Raw genomic sequence first — 23,465 nt, forward strand, 5'->3', positions numbered from 1 at the left:
CCTGCCTTAAGCGCACAAAACAACGCAAGTCGGGGGGGCTGGTTAGATCAGGATTTCTTTTTATTCCTTGTTGGTTTAAAATGGCTAATCAATAAAAAATAAAAGGGCCTCTGTCTAGAGGCTGGGGTCACCCCTATTTTTGAAGGTGAGAACCCAGGTATCCCCTCTACCCAGCACCATACTGAGGTGGGCAGGGGGCACCCCCAAGGGACAGCTGGAGGGGCCTAGGCCTGCCGCTCCCTCCATCCCGTTTTTGGCATGTGATGAGAAATATTGCTTTTTGGATTCTTCTTTCCCGGCCTTGGGTTTAGAAATAACGCTAACTGTGTGAACGGGGGAGGAGGGCTTTGAGGGGCCCGCTGAAGAAGCCCGCTCTGCCCCCTCTCCCCCAAGAAGGGGGCGCTACCCCAGTATTGTTGCTGGAGCTCCACCAAGCCCTTCTGACCACCCCACCACCACCAGTCACAGGGCTGAGGCGCCCTCCTCGTCTGACCCTGCCCCGCCCCTCCTCCCCCTGGGTGTCCTTCCTGACCACGCAGCAGCACCACCACCAGCGCTGGGTGCTGGGTCCTAGATGGGAGCTGGGACCAAGAGCGGGAGCCGTGGGGAAGAGGAAGACCTCAGTGACATCTCCCCTCTTCCTGCTAGTCTGAGGAACAGAAAGAGTAGGGGCCCCCGCACACGTCCCTCCCTCATCCTCCCGTCCCAGGATAGATATATAATTTCTTTGATATTTATAATATATATATATATATATATATATGTACACACACACCTGGTAACGCAGAAGAGGAAAAAAATAGAATCCGTAACAATAATAAAAAAAATTATTTCTGGTTTAAAAATGATCTGGTTCCCTCCAGGGTGAGCAATTGCACAAATGTCCACCGAGTCTGGTCCAGGGGTGAGGGAGGGAGGGTCTTCAAAGGTGAAAGGGGGTTGCTCCCCCAGTCTCGGGGGCCCCCACGCTCCGACCCCCAGCCCCCCTGCATCTTAGGAAACACCCCTCTTCCTCTTGGAGTCCCTGGTTTTCACGTGTCCGTGCAGGGGAGGGGCCGCTGTGGAGGGAGGTGGTGGCCCCAGGGGACCTTTGGTGCAGGCGCAGAGGCAGGGGGCCGGCTCACACTGAGATCTCGTAGGTGGTGCCCCCCACCCCCGACACCTTCTTGACGCCTCCCCTTGTGGGGCTGCTGAGAGGCGGCTGGCCAGGGCTGGGGGCGGCTGAGCCTATGCTCTTGGGCTGTCCGTTGGATTTACTGTAGGCGGCCTTGAACTGCACTTCATCTCTGGGAAGGAAAGGAGAGCAGGGTCAGCGTGGGACACGACACAGCAAAGGGACGCCCTTTGAAACAGGCTGAGAGGATGCTGTGCCCTCCACATGCACCCCACTGACCCAAACACCCCCTTCCATCTTATGGCCCTGTTGACAAGCAGCCTGCTTCCCTCTCTCCCGTTTATTCCTTCTCCAGGAGCAGCTACACGGCTCACTTCCTCTCCGGCAAACTGCTTTTTAGGGAGACGAGGCCAGGGGAAACATCCTCTCCTCAGCCTTTCGAGAGGCGAGGCCCAGGGAGGCAGCAAGAAGAACAGGAAGGCAGGCTCTCCCCGGGGCAGGCTGAGCCGGGTCCCCACGCTAGAAGGCACCCGGGAGCCCCGAGGCCGCCTGGAGGCAGTGTATGGAGGCCAGGCCACGGACACTTACTTGGGCGTCAGTAATGGCTGCAGGGCCACTTCCTCCGTCTCGGGGACACCAGGGGGGGCTTTCTGGCTGCTGTACGACACGGAGCGGCCCAGGTAGGGGGCAGGTGGGCCTGGTTCAGGGGACGCGAGTCCCCGGCCCCTCAGCCCATCCGGCTTGCTGAACCGGGGGGCCGCTGGGCGTGCCAGCGGCATCTTGCCCAGGGGTGAGCGCTTGGAGTCGTCAGAGGAGGAGCTGGTGCGCGGCGCGTGGCCCGAGCCGGGCGTGCACTGGACACCCGAGTCCCCTAGGCCTGGCTCCTCCTCGCGGCCGGGCGGCGGCGACTGGCGCAGCAGCTTCTCGCGTTCCTGCAGGGAGGCCACGATGTGGCGCGACAGGTTGTCGTAGCGGACGGGCGAGGGCTCGCGGGGCACCGGGCCGCTGGGCGCCAGGCGGGGGTGCCGCTCGGCCTCCCGCTGCTGGGCCAGCCGGGCCGACAGGAAGGGAGACGTGTAGCCCAGAGGTGGCTCTGGCTCCGGACCTGCCTGCACAGACTCGAAATCGGGGCTGTCGGAGGGCGTGAGCAGGCTGTCGTAGGACAGGCTCCCGTTTCGCGTCTGGTTGGCCAGGCTCTTGTAGGAGGTGGAAGTCGTGCCCTCGGAGCGGATGGACTGCAGCGGGCCCAGCTCGAAGCCCGTGCCCTGGGCAGACTTGAGGCTGGAGGAGCGCGAGCCGCTGGACAGCGGGTCGAAGGGGAAGCCTTTGCCCAAGGTGGGCGAACGGAAGCTCTCAGGCTCCAGACTTGGCTCCGAGCGGTAGCTGGGCTGGCGGCTGCTCTCTGCGATGGAGGGCGGTTCCTTCAGGCTGTCCCCGCGACTCAGCTGAGGGAGAAAGCAGAGCTGGCTGTAGCTGCCCCTCCTGCCAGACGCGAGGCCCTGGAGCCCAAGGAGTCATCCACATCGGTGGGTGCCACACACCAGCAACACGCTTAGTGTTCACCTGCGTTCCCACGTTTAACCCCCGAGGCTCATCTCTGATAAGGAACGGCAGGGAGTGAGGCGCAGACAGGTTCAGGAGCGTCTGCGGCGGCAGAGCTGGGCTTTGGGCGCAGCTGAGGCTGTCCCCAGGGCCTCACCGACGGGGCCACAGGGACCCCTCGGGGGTGAAGGACACGCAGCACCAGTGCCGACCAGGAGCAGGCCGCCTCTGCTTCTCCTCTCGCCCTGTTGGTGCTCCCTCCCCTACGCCCGCCCCCGTTTTCCCACGGCGGGCGGCCTACATTCCAGCCCCACTTCCTACTGAGCGCTCAGTACCTTGGCGCTGGACGAATGAGGCATGGCGGCTGACGCGCTGCTGCTGCTGTAGCCCGGCCGGTACTTGTACATGGTGGGTGTGGGGGGGCTGTCCTTGCCCAAGAGGCTGCTCTCTGCAGGAAAAGAGACCCATGGGCACCACCTTCTAAGCCACTCCCTTAAAGCACAGCGGAGACAAGCGAGTCACAGGCACACTGAGCGAAAGGAAAGGCCCAGGGACAGCCACGAGTCTGCTGACCAAGCCTATAGGGCCAGCCAGCCCAGACCTCAAGAGCGAGCGCGCGCACGGAGCGCGCCTGGCCTGGGCCCTGGTCTGCCCAGAGGCTGACGGCACACAAGCTCAGTGGGACCCCTCTCCCGCTGTCCGCACAAGTGGTTCAAGCACCGCTTGCTGGGTTTTCTCAGTCACAACGCAGCGGCCTACCCCCGCCCTTGCCCGCGCCATCTCTGCAGTGATCTCACTCCTGCGGCCACACTCACCCTCGTTAGTGGCCAAGCTGAGGTGTGTCCGTAGCCCCGTGTAACGGCTCAGGTCCGGCTTAGGAGGTGGGGGCGGTTCCGCATCTGCTGACTGGCTTTCTGTTACCTCCAGGCTGCCTTTAGACTGGAGAAATGAGGCAGAAGGGAGCGTCAGGGCGACTCGAAGTACGAAACTGGGGGAAGAGGGGCGGGGGGCATCATCACATGCTTCTCAACTAGGAAAGGAGAAACCAGGCACTCTGGGGATGGTGCTGGAGAGAGACGTTTTGCTCAACAAGGGCTTCATTCTGTCCTTATTTCCACCAACAACTGCTTGTTGAGCTCCCACCATCCATAAGCTCTAGGGTAAGTCCTAGGAAGGCTTGCAAAGGAATGGACTCAATTTCTACTGTTAATGAACTGAAAACGCAATGGGAAAAGTAGTTATGTGTTTCAGTAACTCCAAGACAAACCGGAAAGTGATAAATACGGTAAGAGATTTAAACAAAGCAAGCTTCCACCTCTGCCGTGGGGGCGGCTCCCCGAGGTGCCCGGCGTTGCCCCCTGCACCCCTACCTTCGTTCTCCTCAGCTCCCCCTGGATGCCGTTGTCCATGATCTTCACGGTTATCTGACCATCTGACACTTCGGGCCGAAGGAAGGGTGGTCTGATGACAATTGTCTTCTCTTTCTTTGGCCTCCCCAAATACCTGAGTGTCAAGAGCAAGAGGGCTTTCATTCAGTCATTTAAAAATATCTATTGGCTGCCTACCCGGTGGAAAGCACTTTTACAGATACATAAACAGTCCTGGCAGGCCAGGGGAAAAACCAGAACTGAACTGATTTCTCCGATTCTATGAAGTACAAGACCGACTGCAGGACCAGGCCTCTGGGCAGACACAACCAGCTCAAGGCGCTCTGGAGTGAATCTCATTCTCGCCTCTGCAAAGGGAGTACATCTGAAGAACGCACTGAACTCACAGGGCCTGAAGGTCGGCCCTTCAGCACTTCCCATTCTAGGAGAGCCTGCCCTAAGAGGCAGCCCCCCACACCGAAGCCAACCCAAAGACGACGGACGTGTGTGACCGAGGGTGAGCACCAGAGCACGGGGCAGCTGTACCTGGGTGCTGGGGAGCTGCAGAGAACACGGCTGACGTTGTTACAGCAGCCATTGGTGAAGGGGTTCACACCTCCCCGGAACTTACCCGTGACCTGGACGGAGGAAAAAGGACCAGGTCAGCCAGACAAGGGGACCGTGACCTCCAGAAGCCAACACACCACCAGTGACAGCCTACTGCGCGCCCACTACTGGGAGACATGAAGAGAGAAACGTGCAACCCTGCCGCAGAGAAGCGCGTCTTTGCGGTGGCTGCGAATGGGACTCTAGTCAGGGTCACCGGCTCAATTTCTAGGTCTACCTCACAGCAGCTACCTGACCCTGAACCCCAGCTTCTTCATGTAAAGTGGGGATCTCTACTGAGAGCAAGCAAGCAACATCAGCTATCACCACATGCAGCAAGATAAGCACAAGCTTCCTGAGGGCTGGCCCAGGTCGCCGCTGTCTCGACTGGCTCCTAGCCCAAATCGTCCAGTACCGAGGACACATTCTGTAAATGCTCATTAACAGACATGGCCTGTTCTCATGTTTACATGAGAAACATGGACACATCACAAAAAGCATATGCTAATCTCAAGGCCGAGATGCAAGCCCGCCTTCCCATCACGTCTCCTCCTACCTGTTCATTAGTGGTGCGTCCCCTGGCCACCAGCACCACGTGGAACCCCGTGAGGCCAGCGACCGGGATGAAGAACAAGCCAGCCACACACATCACGGCCATCCTGAGGCCAGCGGTCAAGGAGAGCAGAGCCCCATGGCCTGGCCTGCCCCGGCCCCTACTGAGGCCGCCGACCCTGTGACCACCCCCCCAGCCCCGCCCCACTGCCATGGGCCTCCGCCTTCTCCCTGCCACCGCCCCCCACCCCAGTAGTCCGGCGACCCACAGGCCTCGAAGGATACGTGACGGCTGTGCGGACCCCAGAGAGCTCCTCCATGTGGTAGAGGACGTAAAGGAGGCCGAAGCCAAACACGCCCGTGATGTGGGCCGTCAGGGAGAGGAGGAAGAGGAAGAAGTAGCGGTAGTTCCGGCGGCCGATGCAGTTGTTCACCCAGGGGCAGTGGTGGTCGAACTCCTGCGGGTGGACAGGGCAGGCTGGGGCCACGGCAGACAGAACCAGACGCTGCTTTAGCAACGTGTGATCACGTTCACCACTTAGTTGCAAGATGTAACAACAGGCTCCTGCGGCTTATCTGTCGCTCTGGAGGGCTCCCAGGTGAGGGAGAAGAGCACAGAGCCCGCCGGCCAAGGCAGACACGGGAAACGCGGGCTCCATCCCTGGGTGGGGAAGGCCCCTGCAGGAAGAAACAGCAGCCCGCTCCGGGGCTCTGGCCTGGAGCACCCCACGGACAGAGGAGCCTGGGAGGCTACAGTCCAAAGGGCTACACAGAACTGGAAGGACTGAAGTGACTTAACACATCAATCTGTAACAAAGACCTTCCAGAGGTTGATCAAAGGCCAAGGCCATCTCTCACAGTTTATCCTATGTGACCAAGGAGCTCTGACAGGCACAAACGTCAAGGCTTGAGGATACATTAAGATTTTTCTTTGGAAAAAACATCTAGTAGGCAACTGCTTATAGCCAAGTAAAAATGGACTGGGAAAAGGGCTAAAAATAAAAGACAAGGAATGCAGGACAGAAAGAGAAATTATACAATTTTTTGTGTGTTTTTAATTTGAAAATTGCACATTTATTTTTTAATTTTTATCTGAGTATAGGCGCTTTACCATACTGTGCCGGCTCCTGCTGTACAGCGAGCGCAGCAGCCGTCAGTAGCCATGGGCCGCCTTGTGTGGGCCCTGCCCGCCGAGGGCACACAGGGCCCTGAGCAGAGCTCCCTGTGCCAGATGGTGGGCCCGCAGCAGCTCCCTGCTGTAGAACCTGAGCGCAGCAGCATGACGTGGGAGACAGAGAGCACGGGGCCAGAGCCAGCAGCCAAGGAGGTGGGCCGGGGCCGGGGCCGGGCCGGGGCTGGGTGTGGGGGGCCTGCGCCTGCCCACCCGGGGTCCCGCCCGCAGCAGGACACGCACAGGCCGCCTCTCCACGTACACGGCTGCCAGCACTCTGGCGGAGCGAGAACAGCCCCAGGAGCCGGCCTCGGCCCAGAGCCCGCAGGACTCGCCCCGATGCCGCGGGCGGGCCGCCGATGGCCTGGGGGAGGCGTCGCGCGGCGCTCACCTCCACGCAGTTGTCGCAGACGCTGCAGTGGGAACAGCGGGGCGGCCGGTAGAAGCGGCAGGTGGCGCACCATTTCATGCGCACCTGGATGCCCTTGATCTCCACGGTTTTGTACAGCGGCGCCCGGAAGTCGTCTTCCTTGTCTTCATCCTCTTCAGCTGTAGAGAGGAAACGTTCCTGAAAACACGGCGGTGCCGCAACTGTACTAGGCCCTGGGGACAGGCGCAGTGACGCTGCCTTCAAGGAATGCGGTGCTCAGCTCTATACACACCACCATGGAAATGAGGAAGTAATTTATTCTACGCTGGGAAAAGCGGGGAAGAGGATGACTCAGAGGCGGCTCTGATATGGATAGGCTGGGATTCTTGGTTTACATATTATGAATATATTTCAAAAGAAATAGATGATTTACATATCAAAGTACATATATAATGAGTCTGCATAACAGTTCAATATTTACAAGTACACGACTGAACTACAGAAATCCAAATGGGGAGAAACGCACTAGCGTGAACCTTCTCTCCATGCACAAAGCCCCTTGTCAGAGGTCTTCCCCTGATTCCCTATACATGTCAGTACTGTTCTTGGTTCCAGACACTCTCTTTCCCTGAACGCCCTTTCAATTTTCAGCTATCAGAAACTCACACAGCAGAAAGCAATGCAACACTGTAAATCAACTATTAAAATAAAAAACTCACCACCCCACTTCAAAACTGAAACATTATTTGCCTTCATCTATAGTAAGCAATTTCCATTACTTTAAATTATTAATCTAAAAAAAAAAACCTGTTGGAAGGAAAAATTAAGTAAGTGATGGTGTAGTAATTATTAAAGTTTTCAAATTTGCTGACTAAGGGAAATGCCAACAATGTAACTAAGTGAAAAAGGACAAGGTAAAGAACTGTACAAACTAAAAGATCCCATTTGGAAAACAAAAATAGATAGGCATATATGTGCTACAGGTGTATGGTATGTATAAACATTACATGTGTAAGTCTTCAAAATATTGACTGAAAGAAAATATATGACAATATAACAGTAGTTATCCCTGGGCTGTGAAATTACAGGCGACATTTATCCACTTTATGTGTTTCCCTGGCGATTCAGCTGGTAAAGAATCTGCCTGCAATGCGGGAGACCCGGGTTCGATCCCTGGGTCAGGAAGCTCCCCTGGAGAAGGGAAAGGCTACCCACTCCAGTGTTCTGGCCTGGAGAATCCCATGGAGTCGGACACGACTGAGCGACTTTATCTATTTTATACTTTCTACATTATGAAGATTCTATTTTTTTTAAGGAAAAAATTCAAACACTACTTATTTTGAAATAACGGATTCTTGCACACCATCGTCTATCAGAAGTGAGCTCTTGCTCTTCTTACAGTTCTCCAGTTTTTGATTACTCTTAAAAGTCCCCGGTGTATACATCTATGTAAATGTCTTCCCTATCTTCCCTTCTAGACTGAGCTATTTGAAAGCAAGGACCTTAAAAAAAACAATCCCAAATGACCATAATCATCAGTAAATATTTGATAAATGGCCATTAAACCTTGGTACAGCAGCCTTCTTTGGCACTAGGATCTCAACGCGCCTCCTACTACGGTCGCCTTTGACACAGCAGCCGCAGAGCACGGCGACATGGGCTTTGAGAGCGGCGAGTCTCAGACACCTCCCCGCGCTACAGCTGCCCAGGCCCAGCCTCTTCCACGAGGCAACCGCACACGCGAGAGAAAATCAGACGCCGGCAGCAGCAGCCGTCGGCAGCCACTTCTCTTTCTGCCTTACTCCAGCGATGCTGGGCCTCACTCTCGCCTCCTGTGCCAGAAGCAGCCCAGCTCTGTGAGCAGCACCCTTCCCCCAGGAGAGGGGAGCCGCTCCTCCTCCCGGCCACTCTTCAGTTACCCGCTTCCCTCAACTTCAGCCTCTCTCTCCTCTGGCTCCACCTCCTCATGCTACCACCAGGTAACGCCTTCTGCATCACGAACAAACGAGACCTTCCTTCTCACCCAAGACACTCCACCTTCTGCCTTCTCTGCTCAACTTCTTGAAAGAAAAACCTTACTCCTCAAGGACGCTGCTCCCTCATGTCCCATTCCCTGCCTTCCGAACCACTGCACTCTCGGTAACTTCACTGTCTCTCTCCCACATACGTAAACACATGATTAAAACGGTTCTTGTTGGGAATTCCCTGGTGGTTCAGTGGTCAGGGCTCGGCGCTTTCGCTGCTGGGGCTTGGGTTCAATCCCTGGTCAGGGAACTAAGATCACACAAGCTGCACAGAAGGACCAAAAACTAAAGATTACTGGGTGTGCGCTGGGTTCTTCTTGGCCACGCCATGGAAGCTCTGCAATCTTGGTTTCCCAACCAGGGCCCGACCCCGTGCCCCTGCAGCGGACACGCAGAGTCTTAACTACTGAACAACAGGCACGTCTCGAACAACTCTTATTAAGATCATTAATTTCTTAGTTACTAAGACAACGGGCAACACGGAGTGTCCATACTGCTGAGCTTCATTTCTGGTAACGCCCACCGCCGGCTGTCTCGTGAGCTGCCCTGGCCCCCACTTTGCGCGGCTTCTCCTCCTGCTTCTCTTGCTCAGCCTCCTCAATGGCTGTGTCTCCTGCTCTGCTCGTTATCTATCAAGGCTGGTCAGGCTGACACGCGTTCTTTCCTAACCTCCTCCTACCTTCTCTAGACAACCTCACTCCCGCTGCTGACAAACCGCGTGGCTGAGGACTCCGCCACGAGCCTCACTACTCGGTGGCCACTGGGTACACTGCACCCGCACGCCCCACTGAAGTGAACTGGAGTGAACTGAAGGTCGCTCAGTCGTGTCTGCCTCTTTGCAATACCATGGACTATACAGTCCATGAATTCGCCAGGCCAGAATACTGTAGTGGGTAGCCTTTCCCTTCTCCAGGGGATCTTCCCGACCCAGCAATCGAACTGGGGTCTCCTGCACTGCAGGTGGATTCTTTACCAACTGAGCTATGAGGGAAGCCAGAACGATCCATTAAGTATCCCAAATTCAACGTGTCTAAGATGCTCTGTCTTCCCTCCAAAACTGCTCGACGTTCCTGGAACTTGGGTCTTAGTTCATAAAAATCAGCATCCAGCCTGTCTTTCAAGTTAGGGACAGTGGAACCGCCCTAGACAATTCCTTTACCGTCTCCCTCTCACCTGGTAAGTGATTAGTCGTGAAAAATTCTCCTGGGTCTTAATCTGTAAATCCAGCTTTGAATTCAAGTTCATCTGGTTTGCATTATTGCAGCAGACTCCCAAAAGGTATCTATTTGTTCTTACAAGAATTACTTTTGTGAAAGGAAATCTGATCCTGCGGTTCCTCTAGTTCGAGACCTCCTGCTGTCCACAGGAAGAGCTGTGATCTGCGGAGCATGCAGTCTCCCACCCAGCCTTGGCTCCAGTTTGCCTCTGGCCCCTGGCCCGACTCTGCGCTGTCTTCCGCCCACCGCTTCTGTTTCCCAGCCACAGTTCAGCATCCGCTACCTCCTCTGCCTGAGTGTCCTCCCCTCCCATCCTCCACTTGGTAAGGTCTTCCCTCCCCACCTCTAGCAGCATTTCCCCCATCTACCTGGGCAGGGTAAGTGCACCCTTTCCAAGGTCCCACAGAACCTTGTTCACGCTTCCGTTACAGGTTGTATCACAGTGTTACTCTGATGTACCTTAGATGTTATCAAAGCTAGCAATAATGCCCAACCCATACGCCTGAAATAAATTTCTGCTGAATGAGTAACTGAACACCAGAGTTGACCCAAAGTGGATCACAGGCCTAAAAGTTATAAAACCCTGACGTGCTTTTCACCATTAAACTACAGGAGCATCCCAAAATGCAAGACCCCGAAGGCCCCAGAACAACTGTGCACGCGGAAGCTCATTTTTCTCAAAGGTAGTTCTGAGAGAGAAGAGGGAGCTCTTACCTCGAGGGAAGACCCCTGGGTCCATGAAGGTGGCCATGCTGAAGTTGGCCAGCACAAAGAGAAACACCACGGCATTGTAGACGGGCACTGCAGGCGATACGGACAGGCTCAGCCCCGGGCAGCTGCACAGACAACGAGCAGAGTGAGGGGCTGCCTCGGCACTCGGGGCGGCGGCCGCATAAAGAACGCAGCTGTGCGCACCCCACGCCTCCACGCACATCTCGTGTGGCTCACCCTCGCTGTCCCAAATCGTCTTCGTCCTCCCCAGCAAGTGGGTCCAGTTCCCCAGGGAAATGCTCATTTTAGATCGAGGCACAAGGCTCGCACGCCCCTGCACTGAGGTCTGTGTTCTTCAAATTCATCCCTACCCTGTGGGCCGCCCACGTGTCACGGCCTCTGTCCTGACCTCCTCTTAACCAGGCCCAGGAGCAGGGACTAAGAATGTCCCCGCCAGCAGCTGCAGCCCTGCTCCTCGGCAGCCCGCGGCCCCTGGGCCCCAGCCATGCCCCACTGACCCGCACGCTGGCCCAGAGCAGGCAGCACCACCTGCCTCTCTGGCTCCAAATCACTGCCACTGCTTGGAGTTTCTTCAGATCCATTATAGACACAAATATGTATCAGAAACTTTCGAGAATTTTATTCAACTAGAGGCTAGTTCTCAGGGTAAACAAAAGGAAACCACTCACAGATAAGGAAGGATACCAAGACGCTGAGATCAATAGATGAAGCAGAGAGTGGAGGCGAAAAGAGAGAGAGAGAAGGTACCAGACCAAAGTGGCCCTAAATCCTGCAGGGAAAAGAAACGGGCCACACGTTGTCGAGTAGTCCAGGTTCAAACCATGAGAGGCTCTAGGGAACTTCTCCTTGACACTAAGAGCGAGCCGGGCCCTCAGCTTCCGTCAGGACAGAAGCCTCAGGAATGCAGCCCGCTCTCCCTTTCCCCGAGGGTGGATCCTGCAAGTGTCAGGAGAACAGCTGATGAGCTGCCTGCGGGGTCCCTGGTATCCAACACCCTCTCTTCCGGCTCAGCTCAGAAGAACTTCCCACTACAAGACAGTGGCTGAACACCCTGATCTGCTCTGTGGCTGAGAACTTAATCTCCAGAATTAGGCCAGCATCTGTCCCCGTCCCCCTTCACCCAGCGCAGCCGGAAGGAGAGGGAGAGCTCGCTGAAGGAAAGAAAGAGGCGCGAGCAGAGCAAGACAGCAAATGACTCCGGAGACTCGGTCCACGGCAGGCCTGGATCCTGCTGAGAGCGGATCTGCCTCCATCCGAACGGCACCACAGCCCTGAGCTCAAACGAGCAGAGCTCCTCAGTGAGGAGTAAGCCGACGACAGGGCTTCCCTGGTGGCTCAGCAATAGAGAGTCCACCTGCGAACGCAGGAGACGCGGGTTCGATCCCTGGCTGGCAACATCCGCTGGAGAAGGACATGGCAAACCATTCCAGGATGCTTGCCTGGGGAAATCCCATGGACAGAGGGGCCTGGCGGGCCGCAGCCCACAAGGCTGCAAAAGACTCGGATGGCAACTGAGCAACTCAACAACACGACAGCAAACCGATGATGAGAGGCCGAGCTGATGCCACAGAGCGCCTCACGAGCCTCTGCCACCACCGTCTACTGGTCCCAAGTCCATTCAGCCAGCTATTAAGAGCAACTCAACAACACGACAGCAAACCGATGGCAAGAGGGCAAGCCGATGCCACAGAGCGCCTCACGAGCCTCTGCCACCACCGTCTATCGATCCAAATCCCATTTAGCCAGCCGTCAGAAAAAGACTGAAGTGAACATTCACGATGGGCCAGGCTTGTTTAGATAGTAACCATCAGTTAACTCTGCCTCTCTTGCTGGGCCAGTACCTACTTGGGACACAAAACCATGAAGCTACAGCGAGGGCAGTGACGTCAAGGAAAACAGACCCCCAGCCACAGCTCTACTTTTATTCTGCCAAAGTCTCCTAGGAAGCCTCTTCCTCTGGGGGCTGATTCAAAAAAGCTGACCCCACACCTTGGCAGGGTTTGGGGTGGAACACAAGCAAGAAGGCAGAGTCTTCACACAGCCCCACCCAAAGCATGACCTCCAAGGCTCCTCGGAGTGGGATAGAGAAACTGAAAACCAGTCATCCAGGTCAGAGCCCCTCCCTGCTTCTGAGCTGTCACTTCAATTTCCGTCCAGGGAAGAGGAGAAAGGGTGACTCACTTGACTCCTACAGCCTGGGAAGATAATTAGAAGGGAAAAAGGAATTAACTCCTTAGAACACCGAGGTCTCTGTGATTTAGAAGTCTCATTCCTAGAACTGGCTTCTGTGGCCTCTGGAGCTTTGGGAACAGTAAGGGTCCCTCATCTGAGCGAAACGACTGGTGCACACAGACGCGAACGGGGCGAGTCGCTGCTTTCCGAGGACAGCCTGCCAACCACCAGCCCCTAGGTAAAGGACTTCACCCCTTACAACCATCTGCATATCAACCCCTCCCAGCTGAAGTGTATGACTCTAGAATCAAGTTGCCATGTCTGTTCCAAAATAAAAAATAAAAGTTCCAAAATAAAGCCGATCCCCACTGTGGCAAGTATCTAGAAAGGATGCAAATAACTCCACGGCATGGGGGAGCCTTGCTCCTAGATTCAAATCAAAGACTACTGTTTCCAACCTGAGCACTCCAAGTCAGGAACCTCCCACCAAGGAGATGCCTTGAGAGCAGGGCCTGCTCCTGCCATACCCCACATTCTGCCTGGCTCCAGGAGGGGCTTGCCGTTGCTACAGTACTTTGCTAGAGTCCTAGGTGACCCCCTCAAGTGGCCTGTCTCAATCTGCTGCCTTTGATGGGAGGAGGTGAGACCTGAGCTGAGGAGCTGTTGGGGCTCGTCCTCCGCCAACGGCGGTAATCACAGAGCTCCGAGCGCAGGGAGTGGCGTCGCTGAGAAGGCTGGCTGACTCACGGGTGAGTCTCCCAGACCTACACCACCCTGGGGAGAACAGGTTCTTCAGCCCGCCGCTGCAGCACTCCTGTTTCCAAGACCAAATAAAGCTAGAAGCTGCTGCTGCTGCTGCTGCTGCTAAGTCACTTTAATCGTATCCAACTCTGTGCGACCCCATAGACAGCAGCCCACCAGGCTCCTCCGTCCCTGGGATTCTCCAGCCAAGAATACTAGAGTGGGTTGCCATTTCCTTCTCCAAAATTGGGAGAATGGGTTTCAATACTCACAGCACTGAAGACGTGCTCCCCACCCCTGACTCTTCCTAATCTATATACATAACTAAATTCCTGGTGAGAACGCTAGAGTAGGAGGCAAGGGGCTTTGGATTTCAGTCCTGTCTTCACCCATGCTTTGCTACTGTAGCCTTAGGTGATTGACAGGAAACTCTGCAAGCTTGTTGCGTCAGCTACATCATACAGATATGAGAATGAAAGAGACAGTGTCTGAGAAGAGCTTACAATTCCCTAAACTAGCTGGCTTAATATGAGCATTCACAAGATAGAAGCAGCAAACAAAAAAAAACATTATTAACCGTCTCCATCATTATCAATTATCATTCCAGCCCCGCCTCCCTCCCTAACTGCACTTCCTCGGTCTGAGGCATCAAACTCAAGAACACAACAGAGGTATCTGCTCCTAAAGCACAGTCTACGCATCCTGCCTTGCCCAGCACCTACTCCCAGCGTAAGTGGAGTGTTCCTTGGTGATGAGGCAAGCCTAGAAAGAACAGCCCACTTCTTGCCCCGGGGGATCCTCAAGACCCCTTCCCTTCTAGGTGGGTAAAGTTCTCGTGAAACTGGGTTTGTCCTGTCTTATGCAGCCTGCCAAGCAGCCCAGTACAAGGTGCAGGACTTGGGCACGTATTCCTGGATGAGAAAACAACGTGGGAAGGAAAAGAACCGCCACTGCTCAATTAATGCCCTAGATCACGCGGCTGCTCCCACTCAAATCAGGTGCCAGCACCTCTGCAGTCATGAAAAAGAAACCCAGAGGGAGAGTCACCGAGGTTGCCCAGCTCAGTGGGTGAGACGCTGGAGGGGCGAGACGCAGAGACGGGATAGGCGGAAGCTCCTCCTGGTCTGGGGCCTTGGTAGGACCAGCATGGGTTTCTGGACAACCCTGACTTCCCTTCCTGCAGAGGATGACTTGCGGCCCAGACTTTACCCCCATGCCCGCCCCACCGGTTTTAGAAACAGACACCTTGGACACCAGCTGACATAACACCACAGCTCAAGGAGACTTTAGAGGATACGATTCAGGGACTTATTTCTAATGGTATTGCTAGGATCCCCAAGGAGGTCTCGGGGTCCCCAGGAAGGCAAAGAGGAGATACCCAGGGTCTGGGCCTCTATGCGCCAGCCTCTCTTGATCCAGAGCAGTCCTACCCTTACACTTTATATACTGGGTTCCACAGAAGAGCTCAGTGGGGGGAAAAAAAAACAAGGGCATATTGCTTAAATAAACTCTCTAGGTCAACTTCCTCATTATACAGAGAAGACAGAGGCCCGCAACAGCTAACCGACTTTACCAGAGCCAGCTTCCCCAAAGAGGGCTAATTCCTCTCCCCTGGAATTGCCCGCTGCCCATCACAAAAGGAGACTCAGCGAAGCCAGGTGGGGTCCAGGCCGGTGACCTTAAATGCAAGGTCTATTACCTAACCGGGCCCGGGAGGTTCCTTTAGCAGGCCCCTGACTTCCCAAACAGTGGAAAGACTGAAGAGCCACAGGGTCCCCGACAGCCCCTGCTTGGTTTCAGTGCTGGACAAAGGCTGTAAATGAGAGGTCACAGGGGAGACCTCGGCAGTTCCAGGCGAGCTCCTCTGGAGCAGAACATCACGTCTTGCTGACCACACCCAACTGCTAATTTCTGCTCAGCTTTCCCTGCTTGACAAAGAAACACGGAGGGTGAACCGCGCCTAGTTCTCCACGAACTACACCTGCCAATCGAGAGGGCCCGTCCTCCTCCTCCCAGGCCTGTAGGCCCCAGAGGAGCTCTCACCTGGGGCCTTCCCTGACGTGAGGACAGACAGCGGCAGCCTGGGGAGGGGAGCAGGGTGGCAGCAGGGGCCGACTCGAGGTGCAGCAGGGGCTGGTTCCAGAAGGGCCTTCCTCCAGCCTATCTAATAGTCTTTTTGAGGCTGCATGTGGTTTTAAAAGGAGCACTGAACCTCAGTAGGGACAGGGAGGTTCGGGAGAAGAGTGCTACCTCGAGCCAGGCACCTGCTTGCACAGGCGCTGCGATGGTCAGATGCAGAGGAGAAGAGCACTGCAGAGGCCGCAAGCGCCAGGGGCGTGAGACACACGGGGCGTCCATCACATCCACGAAGCGGGCGGGGCGAACCCGGAGCGCAAAGGCCAGCCAGACCCGCGTCCCGGAGCCTGCCGGGGGAACTCGAGTGAAGTCCTAACGCGCTTCTCACTTCGGGTTAGAGGCGACAACGCAAGTAAGAGTCAAGCCTGTCCTCCAAAACCCTTTCTCCTAGAGCTTAGAGTGCAGGTAGTAAGGAGGGGCCCTGACTTTTCTGGCACCAGGCAACAGGAAAGTAGGTTAAACAGCTTCAACTATCAGTTGAGAAAATGCCTATGTCAGGACAACTCTTTGTGGCAAAACTGGTAGAACCAGCCAAACACTTCAATGGCTCCAGAGGAGCAAATTAAGACCAAGGATTCTGCTCGCCCCAACTCAGGAATGGATAGGTTGAAAGAGAAACCACAGAGCCAGTCCCCAGTTTCTTCACTTCCCAAAGGCTTTGCCTCTTAAAGGAAAACACTCCCTCTCCCATGAGGCGGGTCGAAGGGTGTCAGATTAGTCTTGAACGTGTCCCTCCTGACAGCACCACAATTCCAACAAAGATACTAAGATCTCGTCCCTTGGTTAAAACGCGACTCCACGCAGTGGTCCTAACAGCAGAGACCAAAACAAGCCTGACACCGGAGACTCAGTCCTCCTTTTTGGAAGGCGGGGTCAAACCCCTGAGGGACTCCACAGGTGTGCTCAGGCCGAAGAGCCGGGCCCAGAGAATCTGGGACCTGTCTGCTCTTCCGAGGGTGAGGTGGGAGGTGGGATGATGCTCATACCTTAGGTAACAGGTTCATCCTTCCCTGGTTTAAAGACCAAATAGAAAAACACTGCATTTACCCTACTCCTGCATTATTACTCTTTTGGCCAAACAACCCACTTTGGAGAATTCCTTTTGGCATCAGAAGCTCTATTTGGAAGGAGGTGGTTCCTTCCCTCTTATCACAGACTTAATTTCTGTTCTACTTTCTCCCCATAACAGTAACTGCCTGCTTCAGTCACCCTTCAGTGAGTCCAAACTGCTTTTATTCCAGATCACTCCAATGCATCTTCTTCTTGCCAGCCACCTCACACTGGCTCTAACCAGCACCCCACAATTAGGTTTGAGCCTGAATCACAGCAGAGTCAACCCTTCAGAAAACCTAGCATGCTCTGATTGTTCCAAGAGCTACAACTAGAATACTAACTCAATGACTCAACAGTTTAAGGCTCAGAAGCCTGGTGCATGTTAAACCATAAACAGGTGACAGCAGAGATGCTTGCCAGGTAGTCGACAGCTGAAGTAACAGGGAAAGAACGAAGACACAACATTCAGATGCCCTCCAGGAACAAGCCGATGAACAGAGGCTGAATACCCAAGTGCGAAGTCTGTCAACGCCAACTGCTTTCCTAAAGGACCATGGAAGGGGAGACCCGCCTGCCATCCCCTTCAGCAGGAGCCCAAGTAAAGGAAGCCTCCTAGGCCTCTCTTCTTAAACGAGACCTGCTCTTTCCCAGCGGCCTTCACTTCTCCAGCTTCGGCCCTTAAGAACACAAGGAAAGCCAGGGCTCCCCCGGGGGCTGAGGGCCGAGGACTCAGTGCCTGTACCGTGGGGCCTGGGTTCGATCCCTGGCCGGGGAACCATCTTGCACATCACACAGCAGTTAAAACCACACCCACACCACCACCACCACCACGGAAACTACCTGAGCAACGCTAAAGGCCAAAACCATCTCAGTGGCAGACCTTCTAAATCAGGCCTGAGATTCTCCAGGACTCTGAGTCCCCACAATGGCAAACCTGAGCCTCAGTGAACCTGGGGAGAAGCCACAACTACTTGACGAACCTTCCGTCAAGTCCAGTTCCCTCACAGAACTGACTGCCGAGGCTGCTTCATCCTCTCCGGTCACTCCCTCCCACCTCCTTTCTAGTTCAGAATCGTCTAACGATGAATATGGGTAGGGAAAGAGGAAGACATCTATGATTCCAGAGGAAGGGAGGCGGGGAAGGCAGAGGACCGAGCAGGGAGGTGGGCCTGGCCTCACCGCTTCTTACCACCCCTCTGGGTTTCCTTTACCTGTATCAGACCTCGGACGCTCTCAGTCACTCGGTGTTGCCAGTAAGGAGCCCAACTCAAGAGGAAACATACCCCCTCCCCGCCCCTCCCCACACCACTGCTGGGAGGAAACTCACGTAAAGGCAAAGAAGAGGGTTGTGGCTCCCACTAAGAAGATGGCGGCTGCTGAGACGGGAACATACTTGCTGGGTTTGAATCTCTTTGCAGACTCTGCGGGCATGTTGGAGCTCTGCTGGGAGATCTGCCCTGCCGCATAGCACAGGCCCACACAGCGGCAGAACAGACCAGAAAACGGGACGAGGGTGGCCACGGAGAGCAGAGGACCGAAGGAAACCAGGGACACAGAAAACTTAGAATCACCACCCTTCCCCCTCCCAAATAAAACCAAAGGTCAAGAGATCTCCAAGGAAGGAAAGCACATGGGAGGGGGAAAGGTGACTCCAGATGATGAGTAACCACCTCCCCAGAACAAGGCAGAAGGAGCGATTAAGAAACACAAGCGGCACAGTTTAAAAACCGCAGACACACAGGAGGCCGCACGCATGCAAACGGCTGCAGGGAGAGAACCCGGGCAGCTGGACAGGCCGGGCGCAGCGCGCGGAGGGAGGCAGGTCCTCCGAAGGGAAGAGGGGAGGAGACGGGGAGCACAGAACACCTCTCTCGAGGAAAACGTCTTCGGAGGAGACACCACGACCACCTCACTCCCACCGGAGGGTGAGCGGCACCCGAGAGAGGGGTGCCCTGTGTTTCTCTTTCAATCCAAGAAGGGACCTAGGGCCCCTCCCGGCTTTAAAGAGAAACCGACGTCACTGCAGTCCTGTCCCTCTCAGGCAGTTTTCTCAACGCCACCACTCCCACACCTTGACTTCAGGGCTTGTCGTCCGGCAGTCGCGGTTTAATTTTATTTACTTTCTCTTGATGGCTAAAGCTGGGCAGCAGCTGTTACAAGGTTGAGTTGTAAATCCTTTTCTTTGAAGGGGGGAGGGAAAACAGAGCCGAGAGGGTGAACGAGCGCAAGCTTGTCCGTCTTCCGTCTCTCCTTGTTACTCCCAAACCCTTCAAGGGCTCCGCTTCCTGCAGGGCTCATGCAAAACTGAACGGAGACACAAAATTCCCGAAGCCATGTTCTCTCCAATAAGCAAAATAAACGGAAGAAAGTCGATTCCACTTGGCGACACTTTTGAAGGGCCGCTGCGGACGGCAGCAAAATCCTCGAGAGGCCCCGCCTCCAGGTTGGTCAGCGTCTCTGATCTTCTGTGCCCTTGGGCTTTCTGGATGCAGAGTTCAACGGGGTTATGGAGCCTCACCTGGAGAAAAAGAAATACCTTGATCAGAGAAATTTTTTCACGGCATTTCTTAGGAACACTGAGGCTAACACCCCATAAGGTATTCTATTAAAATGTGCCCTCTGAAAGATGATTTTCTACTTCACTATGTGTATGTGGGAAGGACTCTGAACTAGGAGGGCAGTGGGCTCAGAATTCTTCCCTCTTCCAAGTGCCCTTCATTTTGAAGAAAGAAAAACATGGCTTCACCTGGCCTAAGATCATCAGAGAACGAGCTCTCAACACAGATGGGGCCCATCCCACCTGACACCACTGCTGCTGCCAAGTCGCTTCAGTCGCGCCCGACTCTGTGCGACCCCACAGACGGCAGCCCACAGGGCCCCCGTCCCTGGGATTCTCCAGGCAAGAACACTAGAGTGGGTTGCCATTTCCTTCTCCAGTGCATGAAAGTGAAAAGTCAAAGTGAAGTCACTCGGTAGTGTCCAACTCTTAGAGACCCCATGGACTGCAGCCCACCAGGCTCCTCCGTCCATGGGATTTTCCAGGCAAGAGTACTGGAGTGGGTGCCATTGCCTTCTCCGCCTGATACCGATGGGCAGTAACAAATACCAAGAATATCAAAATCTGAAAACAAACAGAGGCACAGCAGAGAAGGGCAGTCCTAGAAAAGAGATTTCCCTTTGAACAAAGAGAACACTTATTGCTAGTATGAAAATAGTAGGGCAAAATCAGGACAGGTAAGTCCCATTTCCTTTCTGCGCACGTCTCTCTCGCTCTTATCATTCCACGCTTTCTAGTTCCAACCCTAAGAGAGGCAAAAGCTGAACTTCTGGTCTTCTGAAATAACTCATGAAAACACCTGGATAAGAAATGTCCCTGCACTGAAAGGTGAGATGCCCTCTAAGAGAAACTGAGTCAACCAGAGGGGCTGGTCTTTCTCTTCCCAAGTCAACAGTTTGCTGCTGCTGTACCGGCCTAATAGGAAGTTAAGGGACTCCACCTTCCCTGATCCGGTTAAGAACAGCAATTATTTCTGTTGATGGTAGTAGCAAAACTATCCTTTGCATTGTATGGGATGCTTTTCATCCAGTGATGTCAAAGCACTTAACTCACATTATCTGATGACACAGTTCCTTATCCCACTCCATAAAACTGAAGGTTAGAGAACACCTGCAGCCATCTAACTAGTCAGGTTCAGAACTCACAGTTCACAGGGCCCCTCTGCCAAAGCAAACCCTTCCTACCTTTCTCATCTACTACACTACCTGTCCGCTAAAGACAACTTGGAATCTGCAGACCAAACATTTTACTTAAGGTTTGTTTGTTTTTTTTCCCATCCAAGAGGTGTGGTATCTCCCTAATACCAAAGACAAGAAATGAAAACATCGGAAGTTTTGAATAGTGAAATATGAATGTACCCTGGAGTCAATCACTTCCTCCTTTCCATGGCATGGGAGACGAGTCTTCCTTCAAGATGCGCTCGTGCTCGCTCTCACACACACAAAATGCAGTTTCAGAGGCCACACAGCATTATCAGAATAGACTGATTACTGCAGGAGTCAGAGCCAAACTTTCTGAATTTAGGCCTCGGTAACTTTGTTCACAGTGAGGAGCGAATTCTTAGTTTGCAGACAGTACTATTAAACTTTTCCCTCAAAGCCTCCAAGATTAGGGAAGATGGAAAACTGCACTGCTTATATTTTATCTAGGGTAGGATATCATTTAGATACCATATGTTATTTCAGAGTATATTTTTCTGACAGGAAAAAAGTCACATGGGCTAATATTGCCAAAGTAATTCAGTCATAAAAGGCCAGGCCATTTGGGAAGGACAGTACTGGGAAACAAAAATGATCAGCCTGAGATATTTAGAGGATATATATTAGAAGCGACAAGACAAAACCTGAGGAGGCACTGGGGCTACTAAAGACGCACCAGGCCAGAGCAGAAGGACGTTCTGTGAGTAACCGAGATGAGGCTGCAGGGCGCGTGTGGTTCAGCAGAACCAGCAGTCTGGACCCACACAGTACAACCAAGGTGGACAAGCACGTGTGGGACGCCGCCAGGCGCAGAGTGCTCTACGGAAGGCGACCACGAACACTGTGCTGCTTCAAGGCTTCAGGGGAGATTTCACACAAGCACCTCCTTAAAGGGGAGGATGGACAGGACGCAAGACTGACAGCACCAAGTCCTGCTTGTGAAGATGAAGTGGCATAATAGTGTAACGCTGTAAATCCGAAGACAAACTTATCGGTACATGTGGAATAATCCACATGTCAAGACACCCGCTGAACAGTCAGAGGTTTAATACGGGGGTGATCGTTATAAACCGAGGTAGCAAGGTACGTGGCAATACAAATCTTGCAAGTATTAGGTGGGTTTTAACGACTAGGTTATAATGACTACTCTGAAGAGACTTAATATTGTACAAAGTGATCCTGGGATTAAAAAATAATAATAAGGGAGGCGAATATAAGGTCAACCTAGACAAGATGGCATTAACCAAGAAGCGAAAACGCCAAGGCAGAGACGCTGTCTAGACAATAACATATATCTGATCCCACACCTCCTTCCAGAACTTTTACTTCTCATTTCGACGTCTCCATTCGGCCAGGTAGGTGAAACACTTTCAACCTTCCTGCCCCACAGGATTCCTATAGGCAAAATAATGGCCAGCGCAGTGGAGCTCCCACTTGTGAAAAGTACAAAGTACTAGAAGCAGGGAGCTCCAGGCTGGTGGGGGTAGGGATGGAAGCGGGCGGATGCGAGGGGACAGGTAACAGGATGAGGCTTGGACCAGAACAGGGGTCGGCAGAGCCGGGCGACGGACTCGAGCCGCAGGGAGAGAGCGGCGCCCAGTCCCCATCCCGGGGCCGGGGCGCCGAGGGTCGCCGTCCGGGGCAGGGCCGGCCCACACCGAGAGGACCGGGTCGGCGGCCGCAGGGGCCCCCGGGGCTGAGGGGGCCCACGGGGGCAGGGGTCCCCTCACGACCCGGCCCTGAGGGGAGCCCCGGCCTCTGCCGGTCGCCCTTCTCCGGGGCCCGAAGGTCCAGCCGCGGCCGGAGGACCCGGCCCGGACACGGAGCGGAGATACCACCGCCGCCCCTCCTCGATACCCCTTCCCTAGAGGTCACGCTCCCATCCCACCCCCGGACCCCGCACTTCCGCTTCCGCAGGGGCCAGCGGCCCCGGCACTCACCCGCGGCCAGCCCCGCGTCGCCGCCGCCGCCGCCGCCTCCCGGCAGTGCCGTCCGGCCTCTGAGAGGCAGCGCGCGGCCCCCGCACGCTCGGCGCCCGCCCCGCGACGCGCGCGCCCGCCCCGCGACGCTGCGCCTTCCAGCCGGCGCGCGGCCGCTGCCCTCAGGGCCGGGTCGCCCGCCCTCCCTGCGCTCCCATTGGCTCCTGGCGCCGGGGGCGCGCGTTGCGTCTCGCGCGGGGCGCGTTTCTCTCATTCATGCGGCTCACGCCGCCGCGCCCGCCCCCGCGCGCGCTCCCATTCACCGTGCGGCCCCCACCCCCCACGCCGCCCTAGGGCGTGCGCGCTCACCCCGGCGACCGCGGCGACCTCGCGGCCTGATTGGCTGCGGGAGCAGAGCGCCGCGCCACGCGAGAACACACGAGAGCGCGCGTGCGCAGGGCCGTCGGGCTCTGCCGGCGACCGCCCGTGGAGGGTGGGCGTACTGCGCGGGAGTCAGAAATGGGGGAATGGCCGGGCGAGTAGTTCCCCCTTTCCTGCGTCCCACTTTCCGCCCTCCTGTATAGACGCAGAAAGCCTCAGAAGCAAAATATAGTTATATGCGTCTGCTGAAAGTTCTCAAGAACAAGCCGCTACCTTCCCGAAGTCGCCACCCCCCCCCCACCCATAACTGTGGTACCAGCCAGACAGGCTTCTGAGGTAACCAATCACCCTCGGGCCCCGGCGTCTTCCTGTTTCAGCCCCTCTGTGCATTGGCCAACCCGGCCACCCCGCCCCTTTTTGATGGAGAAAACTTTATTTAAAACAATCTTGATGTCGCCGTACCCAGTCCGCGAGTTCCCCGGTACCAGCAGAGGTGCAGGATGATGGCAAGGCCTGGGCTGTCGCTTCTGCCTGGAGGGTCTGCCGCGACTGAAAGAGTCAGTTTAGAGGACGAGTGAGTTAGTGTTAGTCACTCAGTCGTGTCTGACTCTT

The 23,465-nt window shown here is 55.1% G+C and overlaps 2 protein-coding genes across 2 annotated transcripts; one reads left to right on the forward strand and one right to left on the reverse strand.

Annotated features, from left to right (window-relative positions):
* On the reverse strand, positions 43 to 22,599 carry ZDHHC5 (zinc finger DHHC-type containing 5). The gene is made up of 12 exons (XM_018059045.1): positions 22,494 to 22,599; positions 18,125 to 19,315; positions 10,678 to 10,799; positions 6,744 to 6,901; positions 5,467 to 5,639; positions 5,186 to 5,288; positions 4,570 to 4,661; positions 4,027 to 4,159; positions 3,472 to 3,595; positions 2,992 to 3,104; positions 1,703 to 2,559; positions 43 to 1,286 (listed from the first exon to the last, which is right to left on the reverse strand). Exons 2-12 carry the CDS (start codon positions 18,226 to 18,228, stop codon positions 1,121 to 1,123), a joined length of 2,145 nt encoding a protein of 714 aa, XP_017914534.1. The 5' UTR covers positions 18,229 to 19,315; positions 22,494 to 22,599; the 3' UTR covers positions 43 to 1,120.
* Positions 22,079 to 23,188, forward strand: LOC108637596 (proline-rich protein HaeIII subfamily 1-like). Its single transcript, XM_018058870.1, has 3 exons — positions 22,079 to 22,719; positions 22,827 to 22,965; positions 23,057 to 23,188. Exons 1-3 carry the CDS (start codon positions 22,079 to 22,081, stop codon positions 23,186 to 23,188), a joined length of 912 nt encoding a protein of 303 aa, XP_017914359.1.

Source organism: Capra hircus, chromosome 15 (assembly GCF_001704415.2).
Source record: "Capra hircus breed San Clemente chromosome 15, ASM170441v1, whole genome shotgun sequence".
NCBI classification, from domain to species: Eukaryota; Metazoa; Chordata; class Mammalia; order Artiodactyla; family Bovidae; genus Capra; species Capra hircus.

Bases quoted from the DNA above. Each gene is read 5' to 3' on its own strand.
- ZDHHC5 (XM_018059045.1), bottom strand. From the start codon at position 18,228: ATGCCCGCAGAGTCTGCAAAGAGATTCAAACCCAGCAAGTATGTTCCC. The intron at 10,800-18,124 runs GTGAGTTTCCTC...TTGTCTGTGCAG, and splicing joins ACCCTCTTCTTTGCCTTTAC to CTGCCCGGGGCTGAGCCTGT. The intron at 1,287-1,702 runs GTAAGTGTCCGT...TTTCCTTCCCAG, and splicing joins CAGCCATTACTGACGCCCAA to AGATGAAGTGCAGTTCAAGG.
- LOC108637596 (XM_018058870.1), top strand. From the start codon at position 22,079: ATGAGGCTTGGACCAGAACAGGGGTCGGCAGAGCCGGGCGACGGACTC. The intron at 22,720-22,826 runs GTCTCGCGCGGG...ACGCCGCCCTAG, and splicing joins GCGCCGGGGGCGCGCGTTGC to GGCGTGCGCGCTCACCCCGG. The intron at 22,966-23,056 runs GTGGGCGTACTG...CCTCCTGTATAG, and splicing joins CCGGCGACCGCCCGTGGAGG to ACGCAGAAAGCCTCAGAAGC.